At 38.8% G+C, this 19,238-nt stretch overlaps 1 protein-coding gene across 1 annotated transcript in view; it reads left to right on the top strand.

Moving 5' to 3' along the window:
* Positions 1–18,629, top strand: part of XKR4 (XK related 4) — a 231,822-nt gene extending 213,193 nt beyond the window's left edge. Inside the window, exon 3 of the mRNA XM_050322424.1 lies at positions 505–18,629. Coding sequence (XP_050178381.1) covers positions 505–1,451 — 947 coding nt within the window. The 3' untranslated portion in view covers positions 1,452–18,629. The remainder of the gene's footprint in view (positions 1–504) is intronic.
* The last annotated feature ends 609 nt before the right edge of the window (positions 18,630–19,238 follow it).

The raw sequence follows: 19,238 nt of genomic DNA, 5'->3' as shown, positions 1-19,238 counted from the left end.
TAGAACAAGAGTTATGTAATATTTTTTTTAAATGCAGATTTATGCTCACATTGTTATTGATTTATTTTATATGTATATGATGCTGGCGTTTTAATTAGAAAGACTTGGTTGCATTATATTAGGTTTCCTTAATGACTTATCAAAATCAGAACATTCATATTCTTTCTTGAAAACAACAACCACAGTAGGTCCCATTGAATCACAGAGCTGACAGAGACTCCAACTTGCTCAAAGTTGTGAATTAGTTAATTTGTTTCAAATGTGTAATTGCTGGAGAAGCACTTCAGAGTGTGATTTGATAGCCACTCATGTTTTTGTGTATCCAGCACTGTACGGCAATTAAATCTCAGCAGTTGGGGTCCATTTCTCTGAGCTAAATGAGATGGAAGAGGTTTTATTATGTGAGTGGTGGAGAACGTGTTTAAAGCAGTAAGGATCTCACCGGTTTCAGCCAAGCACTGACATACTAATTATGCCTTAACTGCATCTCCTGTTTCCTCCTAGGTCTTACTGCTGCAGCATCTCTCGTGTCCCTGGCCTGGGCTTTGGCTTCCTACCAAAAGGCCCTGCGTGATTCCCGTGATGACAAGAAACCCATCAGTTATATGGCTGTTATAATCCAGTTTTGCTGGCATTTCTTCACAATTGCAGCAAGGGTCATTACTTTTGCTCTGTTTGCCTCAGTTTTCCAGCTGTACTTTGGGATCTTCATCGTGCTGCATTGGTGCATCATGACCTTCTGGATCGTTCACTGCGAGACAGAGTTTTGCATCACTAAATGGGAGGAGATAGTTTTCGACATGGTTGTTGGGATAATCTATATCTTCAGCTGGTTCAATGTCAAGGAAGGAAGGACACGCTGTAGGCTTTTCATTTACTATTTTGTCATCCTTTTAGAAAACACTGCCTTGAGTGTTCTCTGGTATCTGTACAAAGCCCCTCAAATCTCTGATGCATTTGCCATACCAGCACTGTGTGTAGTGTTCAGCAGCTTTTTAACAGGCATTGTTTTTATGCTAATGTACTATGCCTTCTTTCACCCCAATGGACCAAGGTTTGGGCAGTCGCCAAGCTGTGCTTGTGAGGACCCTGCCACTGCCTTCACCCTACCCCCAGAAGTGGCCACAAGCACTCTAAGGTCCATCTCCAACAACCGGAGTGTCACGAGCGAGCGGGATCAAAAATTTGCAGAGAGGGACGGGTGTGTGCCTGTGTTTCAGGTGAGACCCACTGCACCATCCACACCTTCATCCCGGCCACCAAGGATTGAGGAGTCTGTCATTAAAATTGATCTGTTCAGGAACAGGTACCCAGCGTGGGAGAGACACGTGTTGGACAGGAGCCTGAGGAAGGCAATCTTGGCATTTGAATGTTCCCCTGCTCCTCCACGGCTACAGTATAAAGATGATGCCCTTATCCAGGAGCGCTTGGAATATGAAACCACATTGTAAACAAAGCAAAAACACGGCTTGAAGAAGCTCCAACGTTACAGTCCAAATTAAGGGTTGACAGTAGGGCTGTAGGAACTGTGTACTACAAGTAGAGCAGCAAGATATAGTGTTCTTAGTCTGGCTATCATCATGATTATCATTTGATCCACTGTGTGCAGTCTGTCAGCAGGACACTGATACAGCAGCATCATCTGAAAGCCTAAAAAAAACCTTGACCCACTCATACAGATCAGTTACTTCAGCTGGGGAAACTCACCCACGACCCCTTGCTGCTATGAAACTCTGACTGCACAGCACTTACAATCAAACCAGAGCTTTCAACTTTAGCCAGTAGTGCATTTTATTTTAGAAATTAATGATTGATATTTCCAGAATCAATGGCAAAAATAAGCAAAAACACACCTTTTCAAAAATAACAAAACTAGCACACAGTGTTGCTGTTAGGAAAACTGTTTTCTGGGGAAAAAAATAGAAGCATAATAGTCTTCAACACTCCCATAAATCAGCCATTCACGTTAGATTAGGTTTGCTAAATAGTTCTTAATTAAAAAGATACATTGTCATGTTTGTAAGGCTGTCAATGGAAAGTAAACTAAATTTTGATTGATTAGGTCGTAAAAATTAATTCTACCATAACTGTTTGTTTTCTGTGCAACTTCAAAGTCTTTTTAAAATGCAATTTAACTTCTTGATGTTACTTTCAACAGAAATCCTATGCAGCTCACTTCTGGTTTTCAGGAGGAATAAGGAGCTCTAACACGTAGTGATATACATTAAATGATAATCATGATTCAGTGTTCAATTTGCAAAAAAAAAAAAAAAAAAAAAAAAGTGAAAGAACAGGGAAGTATAGTTTTCACATTCTAAACTTTTTGAAGGACCCCATTCAGACATTTCAGAAGAAACTACAAGGAGATGAACACACTGAGACTTCTCTGTTTCAGGACTGAGAATGCATGATTCAGTGTGTGAATGTATGCAGGGGTGACAAGAGACTGTGACATGCCATACACTTCTAGTGCCAAACATTGTATAACTGCAAGGTTGATATTGCCTGAGGGACAGATAACAAGTGGCACAAGCCCTACCAGAAAAAGAAGCAGGGAAGACCAACCAAGTTCTCAACATGTAGAGACAGCTCTGATTTTTCCCAACCCGAGGTGAAAGTGATGTCTTTTAAAGGCTTTCAGCCACCTCTTAGTAAGTATATTCACAGAAGTATAATATAAGCAAGTTATGTGGAAGAGTCTCTTCTGCCTGTTCAAGACGTTTGTCTAGATGCGTCTAAAAAGTGCGTTGAATCTCTTGTAATAGAGTGCTTTGCTGCAAGCTTTTGGGTTTTAAATACCTCCCTAAATCTAGTCAATGGTATTATCCTTTATGTTAAAAGTATCCCCTGATGGTGCTTTCAAATGCATTAAAGGTGCAAGTCAAAATTTGATAGTATTTTTTTTAAATCTGGTGCAGAGTGAAAAACTCATGGATTATTTCAATATTTTTGTAAACTAAAAATATGGTATAAAATGTTACTTTTTATAAACCTCAAATCTTTTAATACATTTCATTCTCTTTATAGCTTAGATTTTAAGAATTGGTCCATGAATTTTATCAAATGGCTTTTTCAGGTTGATGTAAACCTGGTTTTCACACATTATGGATTTGTTTTGCAGTGTAATGCCATATGAAAGCCTACATGGGTACTTTTAGAATACCCTATAAACTGTGGATCCTGCTTCAAATGTAAGTGGCTTGTAAAGACACCAAGTGATTCCATAGGAAAAAATTTGCTATAACTATTTCCATCCATTTTAGGACAGAGAAGCAGAACTGAAGAGTTATTGTTGTAAATGGCACTGTCAGAATGGAGAAGACCTGATGATTGGTATTGTAATCTTCACTGTCAGATATATCCAGTGTAGTCACTGCTGTATATGCTGCTGGGTTAATTGCAGTCTTTCCTATTATGAATATTTGTACTATGAAATGGCCAAGGTTACACAGACTATGTTTATTTGTATGCGTTTAATTAGCCATTTTTAATGTTGACTTTTTTTATTAGTGAAATGTTCAATACCTGTTGTTCCTTGATGGGGCAAGTTCCTCAAAACAAAAAAATAAAATCTGTGAAAGTGTAGGAATCTGCAAGGCAGAGGGAACTTTACACAGATCAGAAAACACCCATGCTTCAAAGGTTTCTTAGGTATTTTCAAATTAAGCAGTAGCCAACTGCCTCTATAATTTTTTAAATAAAACAATTCTTTGATAGTCCAAACCTGAAGCTTTGTACAAAGTGATTGCCCTTCTCTCCATGAAGATATAGCTGATTATTCAGAGAAAAGCACTCATGTTTTGTCAAAAAATATACCACTGCAAGAACTGCTAAAAAAAGATTTTTGGAGCAAGTCCTTTGTCCTGTCAAATTCAGTAGAGCTTTCACTCCAGTATCAAATGCTAGTTCGCACAAGGAAGTTGCTGGTTTCCTTTACAAACAAGGCAAATGGTAATCTTTGTGATCCAAGATGTGAATGTGTCTTTTGGAAACAGTGTAATGTGTTTGCTGCTGCTTTAACAACTCAGAAATTTAAGCCTGAATGAGGCACAGTGGGCAGCCTTCACAAGCCCTACCCACCCTCCAGTACCTCCTGCAGAGAGGGGCACATCACAGCTGTCAGTGAGGCTTGTCCTGTTCTGATGTCCCTCTCATCCTCTTGCTCTTCCTCAGAGCCGTGAGCCCTTTGGTCAGGGCTTAAAGAATTGAAGAAATGTTGCTTCGTACAAAATTTAAAGGGTTAAAGTCTGCACCAGTGCTTGCTTTGCAAGGTTTCTGAAGAAGGTTTGGGGTGAGTTTGTTTGATTTGCTCTTGTTTGGTTTTAGAAGGAAGGGCACAGAGGTATTATTTATCCATGTGGGTTTTCATGCCTAGCATTTACTTTCTTTACTCTCCCAGCATTTTAAATTTTTTTTAAATAATGTTTGTAAAAATGTTTATCTTAAGCAAAATACTACTGCAGGGCCTGAGTGCAGAGTAACATATACATACATATATATATATATATGTATGTATGTACTGCACTATATATATACATCTTGTCCTAAGAATTCAATCTGGCTGTTTGAGGAAGGGAAAGAAATCATTATACATTAAGTCAAAATTTGCTCTCCAAAATCTTATCTGTTACGTTCATAACATCAGGGATACTTGCAGTGAGAACAGGGTGGCCATTGAAATTTTCATGCTTGGATGACTACGTGGACAGTTTCATAATTTGCATTGCTGTGAATAGTCACATTAAAAGCTGTAAGAACTTTTTATAGAAATTGCCAAGATTAAACATCATCCACATTGAAATTCCATGATGGCCTTAAGGACAGTTAATAGTCAATATGCACTATTCTTTTTACCACAGACAGTTTTAAAATCAATAATGTTCAATTAAGACAGCAATAGAAAAAAAAAAAAAAACACCACACAAAAAACCCACAAACAGAAAAAAAATTGTAAAGAAATTAACTTCCGCTTTTGAAATAATAAAAAAAATCAGACCTTTTAAATTTCATTCCAGAATACAAGAAAATAAATTGTTTGTATTTTCATATTCACATTCTGGTAAAGAAAAGCAATCACATCTCTTTGTTAGAAGTAAGAATTATGAAAGCATTGTTCTACTGAACCAAAAAAATTGCCAGCAGATTTAAGGGTAACTTATCTGGTTAAAGACTTGGTCCTAAACTTCTGAGAGTCTGTATTTGTCTGTTACAAAAAAGACAATTCAACTACTATTCACTATTCTAATTAGATAAAGAAGAGGTAATGTATACCATGTTTATTCAGAAAACATATAAAAAATGTAACATACAATTTTTTCCTTATTTTAAAAGTTATTTGTTCTGTAATAAGATAATTTTTCTGAAAAAAAATTCTTTACAAATATGTGCAATACCTTTTTCCTGCATATTTAATAATGAAAAAAATAATTTCTGATTTTGTTTATGTCAAATATGTTTCTTGTGCTAGAACAATGTTTCTGTGCTTGGGCTATATGGGTTTGATGACATATAAATAACATTTTTATTGACCAAACAACAAATTCTCTATTAATTAATTTTTTTAACACTGGAGAAAATTTTCCCTCCAAAATTCAGTGCTATGCCTCATCTGCCTGATTTTGTAAACTTTTAAGCAGAGAGGGTAAATTACAATTTTATTGGAGATGTAATTTTTAATATGTGGTGAATAGCTATTACACCCATATTAGTTTAAAACATACGATGGTCTAGCCAATGCATCATTATTTCCCCAGAAGAGCAATTCATAAGTGGTACTAAAAGTACAAGTGCTGCTTTGTTTGGAAAGGGACTTGCAATCATGCAATATGTTCATTTACTTTTTATTGGTCAGCATATTCACAACCAGCCTTTTGGGTTTTTCAGAACACAAATTAAAGAATTTTGAACTCTTTGTGATTTGATCATATAACTCCTTAAGAGCCTTAAAAGTGGCGCTGTACTGAGTTTTAGTTGGCTCTGCCAGTGATTCAGCTCCCAAAGCCACTGCTGCCCTTTCTCTGCTCCATCCCTGAAGTCGTGCAATCCAGAGTGACTGAGATGCTGAGATTTACTTTGCACCCCCTTGCACTGCCTGCACAGTGCCAAGGAAAAGACTTCAACAGATTCCTGGGGTCCTGCTGCTGCCTCTCTTGCTCCTGTGCATGGTGGGAAGCGGAGTAAATTGCATCTGTGCATCTATCTAAACAAGCTTATTTACGCTGAGCCCCTACAAGATGTGTGTGATGAAAATAATCACAACACGTGTCCATGAATTTACAAGCCCAACACTGCAATTACTAATTCTGTAGTATAACAAAGCAGAACATGGGAAGAATTGTCTAAATACACAATAAGCCATTTAATTTTGTTAATTGTAGCAATTATACTAGCTTGCATGAAGCCCATGCTCTCAGCAGAAAGCCAAATGGAGTAAATGGCAAACAGCCATTTATATACCAGACACATTAAGTTGTGGAATCCTCCCTTCATTGTTATAGAACTATGTCTTTTCATTATGACATTGAATTGATTCCTCTTTATTCTGATAAAAGAGATAAAATGGAAAATAAGAACAGATTCTTTTAAATCTAGGAATTAAAAAAAAAAAAAAAGCACAACAGATTCCTGCAGTTCACATGTATTGATTTTTTGAAACAAATTCTGTCATTATTTTCACTTGGCTGCAGATTGCTGAGCATTCCACTTCTGAGACGATTTCTCACATCTAGTATGAGCAGACTTCATTATAGGAGAGAGAGAGATGAACATTACAAAGCCTTGCTCATGCAAAGTTAGTCATTGACCAACAGATCATTTACAAAACTGTTTTAACACATGAGGGATCCCTTGGCACAATTTGTTTTACTGTAGTGACCTCAGTACAGGACTTTTATGAGATTTCTTCACTGGTATGACAGAATCAGGCCCCTGGTATTGAGTGAACAACTGCATGAATTCAGACCACAGCAGTGGAAGTCTTCACTTCCTTGCTCCAAACTGAAGTCAGCTGGAGATCTGCTTCTTTCCAAAGAGCCTGCATGTCACTTGGCTCAACAGAAATACATACTTTAAACTTAGTGCTAGCTCAGCATGGATCAAACATTTCTTCTTCTTTCCTTTTTTAGTTCAAACATTTAAGAATATTCCCACTTTGACACAGTTGCTGTTTTGTGATCCTTTTAAGAAGACTTCGAAAAATGTCCCTGAAACCAGTCATTTTCAGTGATTCTTACAAAAGCCAATTGCTGACCAGCACATTCATTAAAAGGAACTTTTTCTACATGTGTAAGCTTGGCTCCTGTACATACGTTTTGCTCTGAATACTTAGGGTTTCATTCTTATGCAGCAGATCTTATGTACCCATTAGTGAGCTGTATGCCTGAATCCTGGGGCAAAGAGGACAGATATGCAAAATGCAGGGCAAAAAATGCAAAATGCAGGGCAAAAAGTCCTCTTCAGCATGTTTACAGGGTGATTTGCATGAGCCAGAGAGGTCAGAGAGAAGCTTGTGTATAATTACAACAGAGTTATAGATGCTATACTCATTGATAAAGATTTATAAGAAATTACTGATAAAAGTGGCCAACTAACAGATCAAATCTCAACTTCCACATGCAAGGCAATGTAAAAAAAAAAAGCATCAAAGAAACTTTGAAGTGCAACCAAAAATCTCTTCTCAAGGCATGGTTGGGATAAACTTAAAAATGTAACAGATTTGTCAGTGTAACTAGATGTCGTATTCGTAGAAAGAAAGATGAAATGGCTATGGGTACATTTTCTCTATCTGTAAATTTCAGCCTCTTATTTCAGATATCTTTGGAAGCAATTGCTTCTGGATCTTACTTCTAGGCATGCTGCAGCCCTAAGAATACTAGCAGCTTTTCTACACAAGACCTGTTCTGCTATAGGAAAGTCCATATCCTTTTAACAAAGTGTTGAGTTTGGGGTTGTCTTCTGCACTGAACTAAACCTCACAAAAGTTTGTTAGCGTGAAATAGGTGTGTCCACTCAGCCACCTACTGTGTACTGGTACTGAAAAACAGAATTTCACTAATAAGTGATTTCCTCAAGGTAAAAAAGCTGCTAGTTGAATGTCCATAAGATACTTCAGAGGCATAACATAGTACTAAGGCAAAACATAAACTGTGTTTGTGTGCTACGAGTCCACTCAGGTTGCAGTCCACTGCCTGGTTGCAGTCCAGCACTCCCTTCCCCACCTCATGCACCAAAGAGCCCACGGAGAGAAAAACCAAGTGCATGAGCTGGATGAAAGCCACAACCCTCGGGGACCAGATGCCCAGCACGTTGCAGCACACGTGTAGAGGCCTGCACAGGCACGCTGGGGGCCTCAGACTAATACTGTGATCCTCCAAACTGCACTAACTAGCAGCTCCTGAACATTTTTAATGCCAGATGTTTGACCACCTAAAATTTGGCTCCTGGACTTGATCAGAAACAACTTGGTCTTAACAGCACAAGGCAGCTCAGCTCCTATCTCCCACCTAAGCCTGCCAGGATCCCCTGAGCACGTATTCTTCTGCTTATCTTACCTGAAGGACTTGGGTCCTCTGGGGTGCTATCAGATGGAGCTTTGCACAGAAATATCCATGACTGCTTTTCCAGTAGTAGATTGGTGGTAAGCAGAGACCAAGGGGAGAGCCAAATGCAGTTATCTCTTCAGCTAGCAATGACTCATATCTTTAGCTACTATCTCTCAGGGGAAGGCTATAGGGCTGCACACTACTGAGGAGAAGGGCAATGCTCCCTGCCTCATATTTTGAGGCTGTTCTTCCTCTTTGTGGAAAACATAAAAGTTATCCTGCGCAATGTAAACATACTTCTAGTATTTTGGTATGTTCAGTCCTTTTAGTGTTGAGGGCAGAAACTGTTGAGCCCATTCAGTGCCATTGCCTACATCCAGCAATGTCTACAGGATACAGCTGGAGAAGAAGCAAAATCACTCTGCTCACCCTCCAAAAGCCGTATGAACATGGTTAGCACTGTGACAAAGCCTGAATCTCTACATGCTGCCTCGAATCAGGTCTGTTAATGCACTGTGTGCTAATGCACTGCTAACGCTGTGGCCACGGTCACCTGGTTTTTCACTGGAGCTCAGGCAGACTTTGTATGGGCATCAAAGCTACACGTGTAGCTTATCTATAGTTGCCTGAGCCCAAGGTGCATACCCTTTGCAATCCCAATTCCTTCACCAAACAAAGATCAGTTTGGGCTGAGCAAAGGGCAAACAGGCTCTATGCTGTCTAGCCAGGCATGTGGAGCACACATGGTTTCTCTGGATGGTACTTTTGAACCACAGTTATGTGAAAATTGCCCAGGTTGTGGTGAATGCAAGAAGTAAGTTCCGTGTCCACAGTTTGGAGCATGCTATAATGAATACCCTCTGTGAAAGTGTTTGTTTTTATCATAATAAAAATAGTACAATCTTATCTCATACTTGGGAGCAAATTTACAGTATCAAATGCATTTATATATATATATACTTGTGTATATATATGTGTGTGTGTGCATGTATACACATTACAGTGAGTCCTGAGATTCTATTAGGATTCAATCTTGCAATTAATTTTAAATTCTAATCCTAAACAAAAGGATCAAGAGCATTGCCATCAAGAGTAATCAAGTGATAACTGCAAAAAGAAAAAAAAAATTATTGGAAAATACATTCTAGTTATTATTTGAGACAGCTTTGTGATGTATTATGCCAGCACTTTAACAAAAAGTTATGGAAAAAATATGTCTAATGCTATATTTCATAATCTTAAATATTTTGGTAAAAGAACAGAGTGGGGAAAATTTATATAAAATGAAGAAAGATCTATCACATTTACTTAATCAAGGAAAAAGTCATATAGGAAAATGGCAAAGGGATCAATTAAACTTTCATTTCATTTAATGTTGGTTGTATTTGTTTCTCAATCAGTTATCATTGTCAGTAGTTTATGAAGGAAATAACTTGCAATAATTAGGATGGTTTACTTGCATTTTAATTGAAGAACACTAAAGAGAATTTGTTATCCAACCCACATGCAGTTTCCTCATACATGCTGTCAGAAGGAAAGATTTGCTCTTGCACTGATTATGTATTGAAGATAAATTTCAAATGCATGTATTTGAAAACAATACCCCTGTCAATTTAAATATACCATGCATACACAGTAGCTATTTCTGAAATTTTAATTACTGATTTTTTTCAGTATGTTCTGCGTTATTATCTGCCTATCCCAGATTGTTTCTTAGGTGGTGTTTGATAAGAATTAATTTTAAATTTTATGAAGCTGAGGAAGAGACTACTTGCCAATGAAGGCACTTGCTTCTATATGTCTAGAGTTCCTGATCAGAGTCACCATTCAGCATTAAGGACACTGTTTGAAAAAAACAGAAACTTTCCAACAGGATCTGATTGGTAGACAGATAGATCTGAAATCGTTGTGACTGGGTCAGACAATGGCAGTAACTGCAGAGAGAAAGGTCAAAAATAGTCACTAATGACTTTCAACATTGTTCCCTGCATTTCCATTTTGGGACTAACATAGCCTTCCTGCCAGCCAGCAAGTGCTGTGATTGCTCCTGGCACCAGCACTGTGGCATTCCCTCTGGCTGAAAGCGGAGACAAGGTAGGCAGCTTGTTTCCAGCTCCAGTTCCTCCTGGGTCACCAGGCTGGCCCACAGGAGATATTTCACTGAGAACACTTTATCTATGTGTGAGATTGCCACACCAGTCTGGGCAGGATTTAGCCTTTAGACAGCACTGTATGGACAATGAAAAATCTTCCTTTGTCAGCAGAGAGGGCAGCTGCCACTATTTATAGTCACAAAGTGCCAGCATATTGTCATGTATTTGTGGCTGCTATCGATTCCTCCTTTTTTGTATTTTATTGGAACAGCTTGGAACTTGCCGAGCTGTGCCTAGGTTGATTTGCAGCTAATTAATTCAACAGACATTTTTAATCTTGCAAATTTGTGACTTGTAATACAGTAATCAAGGTCCCGTGAGCAAACATTAATCAGCTTGGGGGAAAAAAAAAAAGCTATTGTTAGCTGTGTTCAGCAAGGTACCCACACTGGAAAGAGAGATCTAGACAAAATGCAATATTAGTAAATTCATCCTAGCTAAGCTTTCATCATTCATCTTATGAAACATTTATCCATTTTGTTTGGTTTGTAGGTGCAAGGAGTTGTATTTAAAAGAGGATTACTGGGATTGAGACAGCTGTGGTTACCATCAATGGAGAACTGACCATCTATTCATCTTATCAACCAAAAAGTCATTCTACCTAACAGCAGTACAGTTTTATTTTTGAGATGACTTTGCTGGTTCTGGAACAGTTTATCTGTAACAAAACATATAATCACATTTAGTAACAGCACTAAGTACTGGGTGAATGAGTGAAGAAAATATTGTATTCATTGCTTTTAACACACAGCTGGATTTTAGCTGCTTTGACACAAAGCAGAAGGGGAAAAAAAATATAATGTTGCCTATACCAAACCTGATCTCTGAATAATGAAAGGCTTGTGACCAGCAAAGCATTTAAATCCTTTCGTCACCAGAAAGGATGTAGGTTAGTACACTTGCAGTTTATAAAAACAACTAGGAATAAGTGGATGGTTTTATATTTAACCTAACTCTAGTATTTGGAGGAACACAGCAACATGGAACTCAGCAGAGCTCTTGCTTGGCCCCCTCCTCATACAGAGTTTTCAAGCAGGGTGCTGTCACAGCCCCCTCCAGTCAGGCTGCACAGGGTGCACGTGTGTGTACGACAATGAGTAATCCGTACACACATTTCGTTCTGGGAGCATCTCCACTGTTGACCTTCGCAGGGAGGCCAGAGATCAAAGACACGAAGGCAAAAGGGTGATTCCTCTGGTCACGATTAAGAGATGTTTGTGAAACACTGTGGAAGCTGCCCCTGCTGTTTCAGTGGATAAAGGGAGGAGCAGAGGTTTTAATGGGGAGGGGGGTGGGAGCGCGGTGGGAAGGAAAAAAAAGACAAAAAAACCCCACACACACCAAAACTCAAAGCAACAAACCCTGGTGCCAAAATACTGCTTATAGTGCAATTGCTCTCTCCTCTGGGAAAGACGTTGACTGGGAAAATTCTACAAACTAACTGGAACACACAGGGAGACAGTGAAAAGAATTTCTTAGATATAACTTTGTTGCTATTGACAGGAGTTGTTTACTAGCAATAAGATACAAAGAGGTCTCAAACTAAGGCCTGGGAGACAAGGATTTTGTATGGCAGTGATTGTTAAATTTAGAAATCATAGATCTTTATAATAGATTATAGGTCAGATAATTTTATTATCCTCTTTATGGAGGATTAATCTCAGATGGCTTCCACAAAAAACATAAGGTTTAAAATAGGCTCAGAAGATGGGCTTTTCTGTATATGAAGTATTATAGGCTTGCTGTTGTTCAAGTGCTTGTGCATTTTCTCGTGGTCTCAGTTTTTCATGTAGTACATCCATAAATAAATAGCGGATTTGCAGGTGCATATTCCTTTAGTGCTAACTGTCCTCACATCAGCTTCTTCATGCACAGCTGAAGGAGCATGAGGAGCACATACATGGCAAGGTGTGAAGGTGTAGAGCAGGAAAAAACAGAGACTATGGAGATCAGTAGACTAGGATAGATAAGACTTCTGGTAGAAGCCTTATAGTTAGGGAACAGCTGTGAATCTATAGAGTGGGTGAGCCCTCATAGCATTTGTTCATGCTCAGGTATTCTGTCACTCAGCTCATCATGGAAATTACCGCTGAAGGACTTTCAGCTATAGTAGATGTTATCATCAACTGTTGCTTGTTTAGAAGCAGGAACAGTCTCATCCTGATTTCAGTAGAAAAGCTGGTGGAGTTAACCATAGCCTTATGCATGGTCTGTAAGTGTAGCATATCATGAAAGGTCTTTTTTCTCCAAAGATTCACTCAAAAATGTTGGCAAAGTTTGCTAGATACTGTTATGATGTTTTTCTTGTATTTCCTTCCATTTTCCTCTTGTGCTTGAGTCTCATGGGCATAATGCACCAATGAGAGAAGACTGCTCAGATTATCTAAGAAACTTTCTTTTCTCATATCACAGTACAAAACTCAAAAATTCTTTTGCATAACACCTGGCTATGGGATAACCCCTATGGTTAGAGAGGGAAAACCAAGTTAAAACTGCAAATGTTGAAACAATTTTCTCAAGTGCAAAGCAGGAATTGTTTTAAAGACAGATGTCATATTTTGATGCTCAGCTGATCTTCATCATTCCAAAGCCTTGGTATATGCCCATAGCAACCTAGAATTCAATATCTTTTGTTTCTGAGATAATTTCTGGCCCACAGAACAGCCACTGATGAGGATCATGTTGGATTAGCACTCAAAGATCTGCCATCCCACTGCAGTTCTCCTTTAACAGGACTGCTGCTCCTTTAAATCAATTCCCATTGATTCTCAAGGGCAGAAACTGTCCCCTGTGTAATTTGTTCTGCTTGAGGGGACAGATATTTTGTTCTCTATTCTCTGAGTTGTGCATTATTAACAAGCTAATGTTTATTCTAACAAATGAGCATCGCCGTATTTTCCTGCAGGTGCCATTCCATGTATAAGGCTGTCTCAAGAGTGTCAGCTGGCTCTGCTCTTCTTCCCATGCTTGCTCACCTGCCTCCTTAATCAAATGTTAACTTAACAATTGTTATTCCTCATGCTGCAGAGCCATGCAAAAACCAGTCTGACTTCTGGATTTGACCCGTGGCATTAGCAAATGGGAGATTCATCTTCTCACTGTAAGCTGAGTGCGTTGGAAATGGTACCCTCTGGGATGCAATAAACACGGTTCTTTACCATATTGATTTTATAGTAATTTTCCAGAGTGCAGTTGTGCTTTGAGACTTTCTGCAGCTCTCCGTAATCCTCTTGTATTAAAAAAAAAAAAAAAGGAAAAGAAAAAATAAAATAAAACCAACTTTTAATTGTTCTTCCTCAGTATACATTGTTCTCATGAAATTTGCAGTGTGCAAGGAGCATGTCAGTTAATTCAATTTGGACATTTTAAATGGATTCCTACAAACAATATTAATTAACTCAGTAGTAATTAAAAAGAGCATATTCTCCAGTCATTACAGCAAAATGCATACTCAGATAAGGCTAACTAATTTGTGTGTTCTTTCACCCTCCATCTTTTAATATACAGAACTCAAAGTTTGTTTTCAGGCTGACTGGTGGATTTCATTTTGTTTGGGGAAATGTGTGCAAAAGTGTTTCTAGGCTATTAATAAAACAGGTGAGCCATCCAAAGCAATTTCACATGAGCCAAATGATCCTAAAAGACAGACTTGATAACAGCTGTGCTTGCAAAGCCTTCTTCAACAACCTACAGCTAAGCAAAAAAAAAAAAAAAAAACCAAAACAAAAGACAGTCTTAAAGGACTGATGGAGAAATTCTGCCTGGCACACATGTCAATAAGTCATACTTACACCAGCACTCTGGACAGAAGCGTTTATTATACTGGGATTTACTTTGATTATGGACAGTTTATAATCATAAAGGGCTTCCCTATAGGTCCACCATAGCAAATGGATTACTTTCTTTTAACTTTAATGGAGTCCAGTAAACCCCAGGAGAAAGCACATGGGCATTTATCTTTTAAATTTCACAATGTCACTCTATGTAAAATTTATTTTTTAAGGAATCTCTTTAATAAGTGCTTTACAGTGCACTTGAATTTTACTGTCTGGTGAAACTGTCAGCCATTGTGCACCCAATACAGATAAGGCTAAGTCACTGAAAATGTCTGAGGAAGCAATATCAGGCTTTGTATTAAAAAAATATTCCACTGAAAATAATACTAAAGCCTTTCTAGGTCTTCCAATCTCTGGATGAGGCTAAGATACTTGGCTGGATTCCAGTATAAATTAAAATGTCTTTTAAAACTTTCAGGCAGCTTATGAATATGTTAATTTTACTTTAATATTTTCTATGAAATAAAAACTGTCCTTTGAGCTATACATTGCAATTTCAGGATGAATATACATCTTTCCATAGAGCCTTAGTCACTGGACTCAAGGGAAAAATCTAGACAAGGTGGAGAGGTGAGATTTTATCCTAAGCTCAGGCAAAAATCCTCCTGTTTTCCACTACAGACTGCCAACCTGGCCCTCCACGATATTTGCCTGTTGCACCTCGCCACTGAAACCCCTGAAAATGGATCAAGCATTTGGATCCTGGCAAATTTTATCTCCTTATTTAGTTCTGAGTCACACAGAAAGGGGACAGAGGCAGCTCAATGCCACAAGGGATCAGGCAGGTGCAGGTAGATCCTCTTCTCTTCCAGTTTCTCCAAAACGGCTACCACTGACACAACTGAATTGGTGAGGAGAAGGCGGCTGTTTCTTGTTGAGGCAGACATTAACTGCATGCAATGAGACTTGGAGATATTATTTGTATTTGGAAAGGAAAGGTGGCAAATAAGTTAATGACACAGTGAAGAGGATGCCTACGTACGTCAAATACGCACAATGGCAACACTCTGAAACACTGAGCTGGATACCCAGGCTGTAGAGGTTAGTGCTAAGAAAACAAGTTGATTAGCTGGTGCAGTAAAGTCCTCAAGCAGTTTTTAGGTTTTTATCCTCTCCAAACTGATAGGCACAGGGGAAAACAAAGGACTGCCTTCACTGTTGTTTCACATGCAGAAAAAAAAGATTTTTGCATCCATTTCAAAGGTGTGCCTTTTAGCATCTTTGTGTTTCATGAAATCGGACCTGAAAAATATTTTCCCCCCCTTCAAAATCAGAGCATCTTTTTTTTCTGTTAGGTTTACATAAAGCTATAAAGCCTTGACTTCTCTGAGAAACTGAGATTCTCTCAGCCCCACTCCCTGTCACCCTAAAATAGTCAGAGCAATGGAGCTGAAACTCCTGACAAACATTTTGGGGAAAGCTGTAATATCACGCCACATCAAGGAATCTCACAGTCCATTTTCTAGTTTTCCATTTAGTTCTAGCAGGAAAATTTAAAAGGCTGTGATGTGCAGGATGTGCAAATGTAATTGGCTGTTACCAGCTCTGCTGCCATAGCATGTAGGTTCAGCAGTGAACATCAGTGACTCCTCATTTTGGGCTGCCAGAGATGAAGTTGGTCAAAACTTTTGAAAATCGTTATTAAAATTCAAGGGCCCTAGAAAGGTAACATTAAAAGGAAAAGAAAACGAAAAAAGAAAAGGCTTCAGGATTTCCTTCTTTAATAGAAAATAAAAATGAAAAACAGCATAGGTACACAGTTCAGAAGTACAAACCCTACTTTTTTACAGGCCAATTAAAAAAAGAAAGGAAAGCCACCAACAAATACCCAAACTATTTCAGTGTGTGATGCTCCTTGCTGTGATGCTCTTCAAGCCAGGTTCCTAGTGCAGAATTCATGATACCAAATTGCATTTACCCATTTTGTGATCATCTGCAAAGGGATCTAACAGTAGGACTCAGAAGAGCCAACACATTACATGTTTAGTAATGGGATGTTATTAGGTTGTTGCCACTGAAGACAGGAACACATTTACAAGTTCATTTCTGTTCTGCAAGTAGGCTTTTTTTTTGTGAAATTCATTCCCAGAGTTTGAAGACTTTTCATGCACCCACACACTCCAGTTGGGCATTTTGCTAGAGAAAGCTGCCTGCTTCTCTTCCTAGGCAGAAATGGAAGGGAAAGCTGGGTTTGTCTCTGCTCCAGGGCCTTTTAGCTTGAGCTCTGTGACTATGACGCCAGCCCAAATCTCTATTCATCCTGAGTGGACTCAAGGTAACGCTTTCTTGGAGACTGTCCTGTCTGCAGGAGGGGGAACTATGTCCCTCTCTCCAGATGAGAAAAGGTCCCTGTGAGAGCTGAAATGCAATGGTGCTGGGCACAGGCAGGAAGGCCTAAGAGGAGCTGTAGCTCTGTGGTGCAAGGTGGAGGCTGATCCTCTCTTTGGGGACTGGTGGGTGTGTACACACCAGCTCTGCAGGAACATCATGTGGGAGATCCCCACCATATGGGCACATCCTGCATGGATCCAGACATGTGGGTACATCCCAGGCAGGCTCCTAGGACATTTATTCAGTCAGTTCCCGGGAGATGTAGGCACAGGATCCCTGGCCCTGTGACTCTCAGGTGACCTCAGCAGAGGGCAGGTGCATAGAAGTTCACCCAAGCTGAGATGGTGGTGCTTCTGGGCACACGTGGTGGCACATCTTCAGGCACTCACAGTATATTTCTGCCTTCCAGAAGCTTCAGTCCCAGAGGTCAACCAGACCTCATGTGATGCCTGATAAAAAGTAAATGACTTCCTAATACTATATAAAGCCTGTAGAAAAATGCACATGCAAATACGCTCAAATACTTGAAAATCAAATTCTAATAGTATATTCTGTTTATTCCAATGTTATTATTACTTTTTTGTTTCAAAAATCATAAAGTTTCCTGCTTTTAGTTGTTGCATGATATCAAATTAATTCTAAATGAGTGGGCTTTTACTGTATATGTCCTGGGTTTAGTTTTTCAGTAATTTTTCATAAGTACATTTTACATCTAACTACCTCAGCTGCCTTTTATTTTCTTTTGGCACATATGAAATCATGCACTTTCTATATTTGGGGATTTGGGGGAAGGAATTCTTTCAATTTTGAATAACCAGGTTCAAAGCCATGTTGATCGATTTATAGAGGAGAACAGTTTAAGAAGACATAATTATTGAAACAGTTGCAGAACATACATTTTATTTTTAGGTTCTGTTGGGGTATAGTTAAACAAAAAACCACCATAAGCTGCTTATTAATTTGCCTTAAAAATGTGTGCTCTTTCCTAGTCAAGTTGTGTTATTTAACTCTTCTCTTGTACACAATTTATGTGACAAAGACTAACGTAACAGTTGGCAGATAAACAGTAAATTGAACAGAATGGACCAATAGTTTCTCAGTTCTCTGTTGTAAACTGTTGCATTATACACTGATTGTGCTAAAATAATTGTTACTGTGCTTATACTCCTTAGCCACCATTGCGGAAATAAAGTGATGGAAGATCACATTCATGTTGATGGAACAGTGTAGATATCCCCCCAGTACAAGCACAGTGACTAGAGGTGAATGATAATCATTGCAGAACTTGTGCTTTGACTTGTAAACATTGTAAAAATGTATTTGGTATTTTATTTGAAATGAAGAATCAAAATAGTTATTAAAAAAAAAAGAAAAGAAAAATCTTCCTGTAAATATATATATTCTGAATCCATGTATACAAACATTCCTTTAGAGTTCAGATTGTGAAGAGTGTCTTTATTGGCTAGAGACCACTGCCTCCTGTGGCAGAGGTTACATGTGCTATAGTAAAGAACACAGTGTGTGAAGTATTTGATGTACTGCAGTACCATAGTTCTTTTGGTCTGTTAAGTAAGTTGCAATTTGTGATGAAATGAAGTTGAAAGTAGTGCTTCATACTAACAAATTTCCTTGGTTACAACTTGATTTTTCTTGTAAAACTTAAAAGAGAAACTTGAAAATTTTATATATTTGGATTTTGTAGATTTTTTTTATTTTATTGCAACACAAGGTACCAAAATCATTAAATAAAGTACACTGTGGTCATTTTACCATGTCTCTGCAGTCCTTTTTAAAACTCTTTTATCTTGGTGGATCAGAAAAAGGATGCTAACTTTTGAGCTTCTGAAATTATTAGCAAACATTACAAAAGCTGGCCAAGCTTGGCCAACAGTTTGGGACAGATGATTGCCAGAGATTCTTTCCACCAGCAATTATTCTGTGCTACTAGGCAATATTATCACAGGAACTCCCATCTCTGAACATGAGAGTGATTCAAGTGGCTCCCAGGTTACCTCTGGGAGTGGGAGAAAACTTGACCTGGAACTTGGACAACATTACAGGTGTTGTCCCAGCAAAAACTCCCAGGAAACCACAAGATATCCTGACAGCCATCTCTCCCAGAGCAAAAGAAGAGGGTGCTCTGGTCACCTCGGCTGAAGCTCTGACTGCTGTGTTTGAAGGGAGACCACCAAAATAGCTGCCCCTGCCCAGGGAACAGGTCAGCAGGTCCTCCCCACTCCTTGGCCACTCAGAGCCAAAGTGCTCTCCAACATGGGGCCACACTCCCAGCTGCTCCCCTAGCCAGTCCACAATGCCAAGGAAGGGAGATGCAAGAGGAGCTTGACCCCCACACGGGAAAGGAGAATTTCTGGGCTCTG

The sequence above is a fragment of the Myiozetetes cayanensis genome, unplaced genomic scaffold (genome assembly GCF_022539395.1).
Source record: "Myiozetetes cayanensis isolate MyiCay16 unplaced genomic scaffold, myiCay2020 scf1, whole genome shotgun sequence".
In the NCBI taxonomy this organism is placed as follows: domain Eukaryota; kingdom Metazoa; phylum Chordata; class Aves; order Passeriformes; family Tyrannidae; genus Myiozetetes; species Myiozetetes cayanensis.
This window is presented reverse-complemented; position numbering and strand designations above follow the sequence as displayed.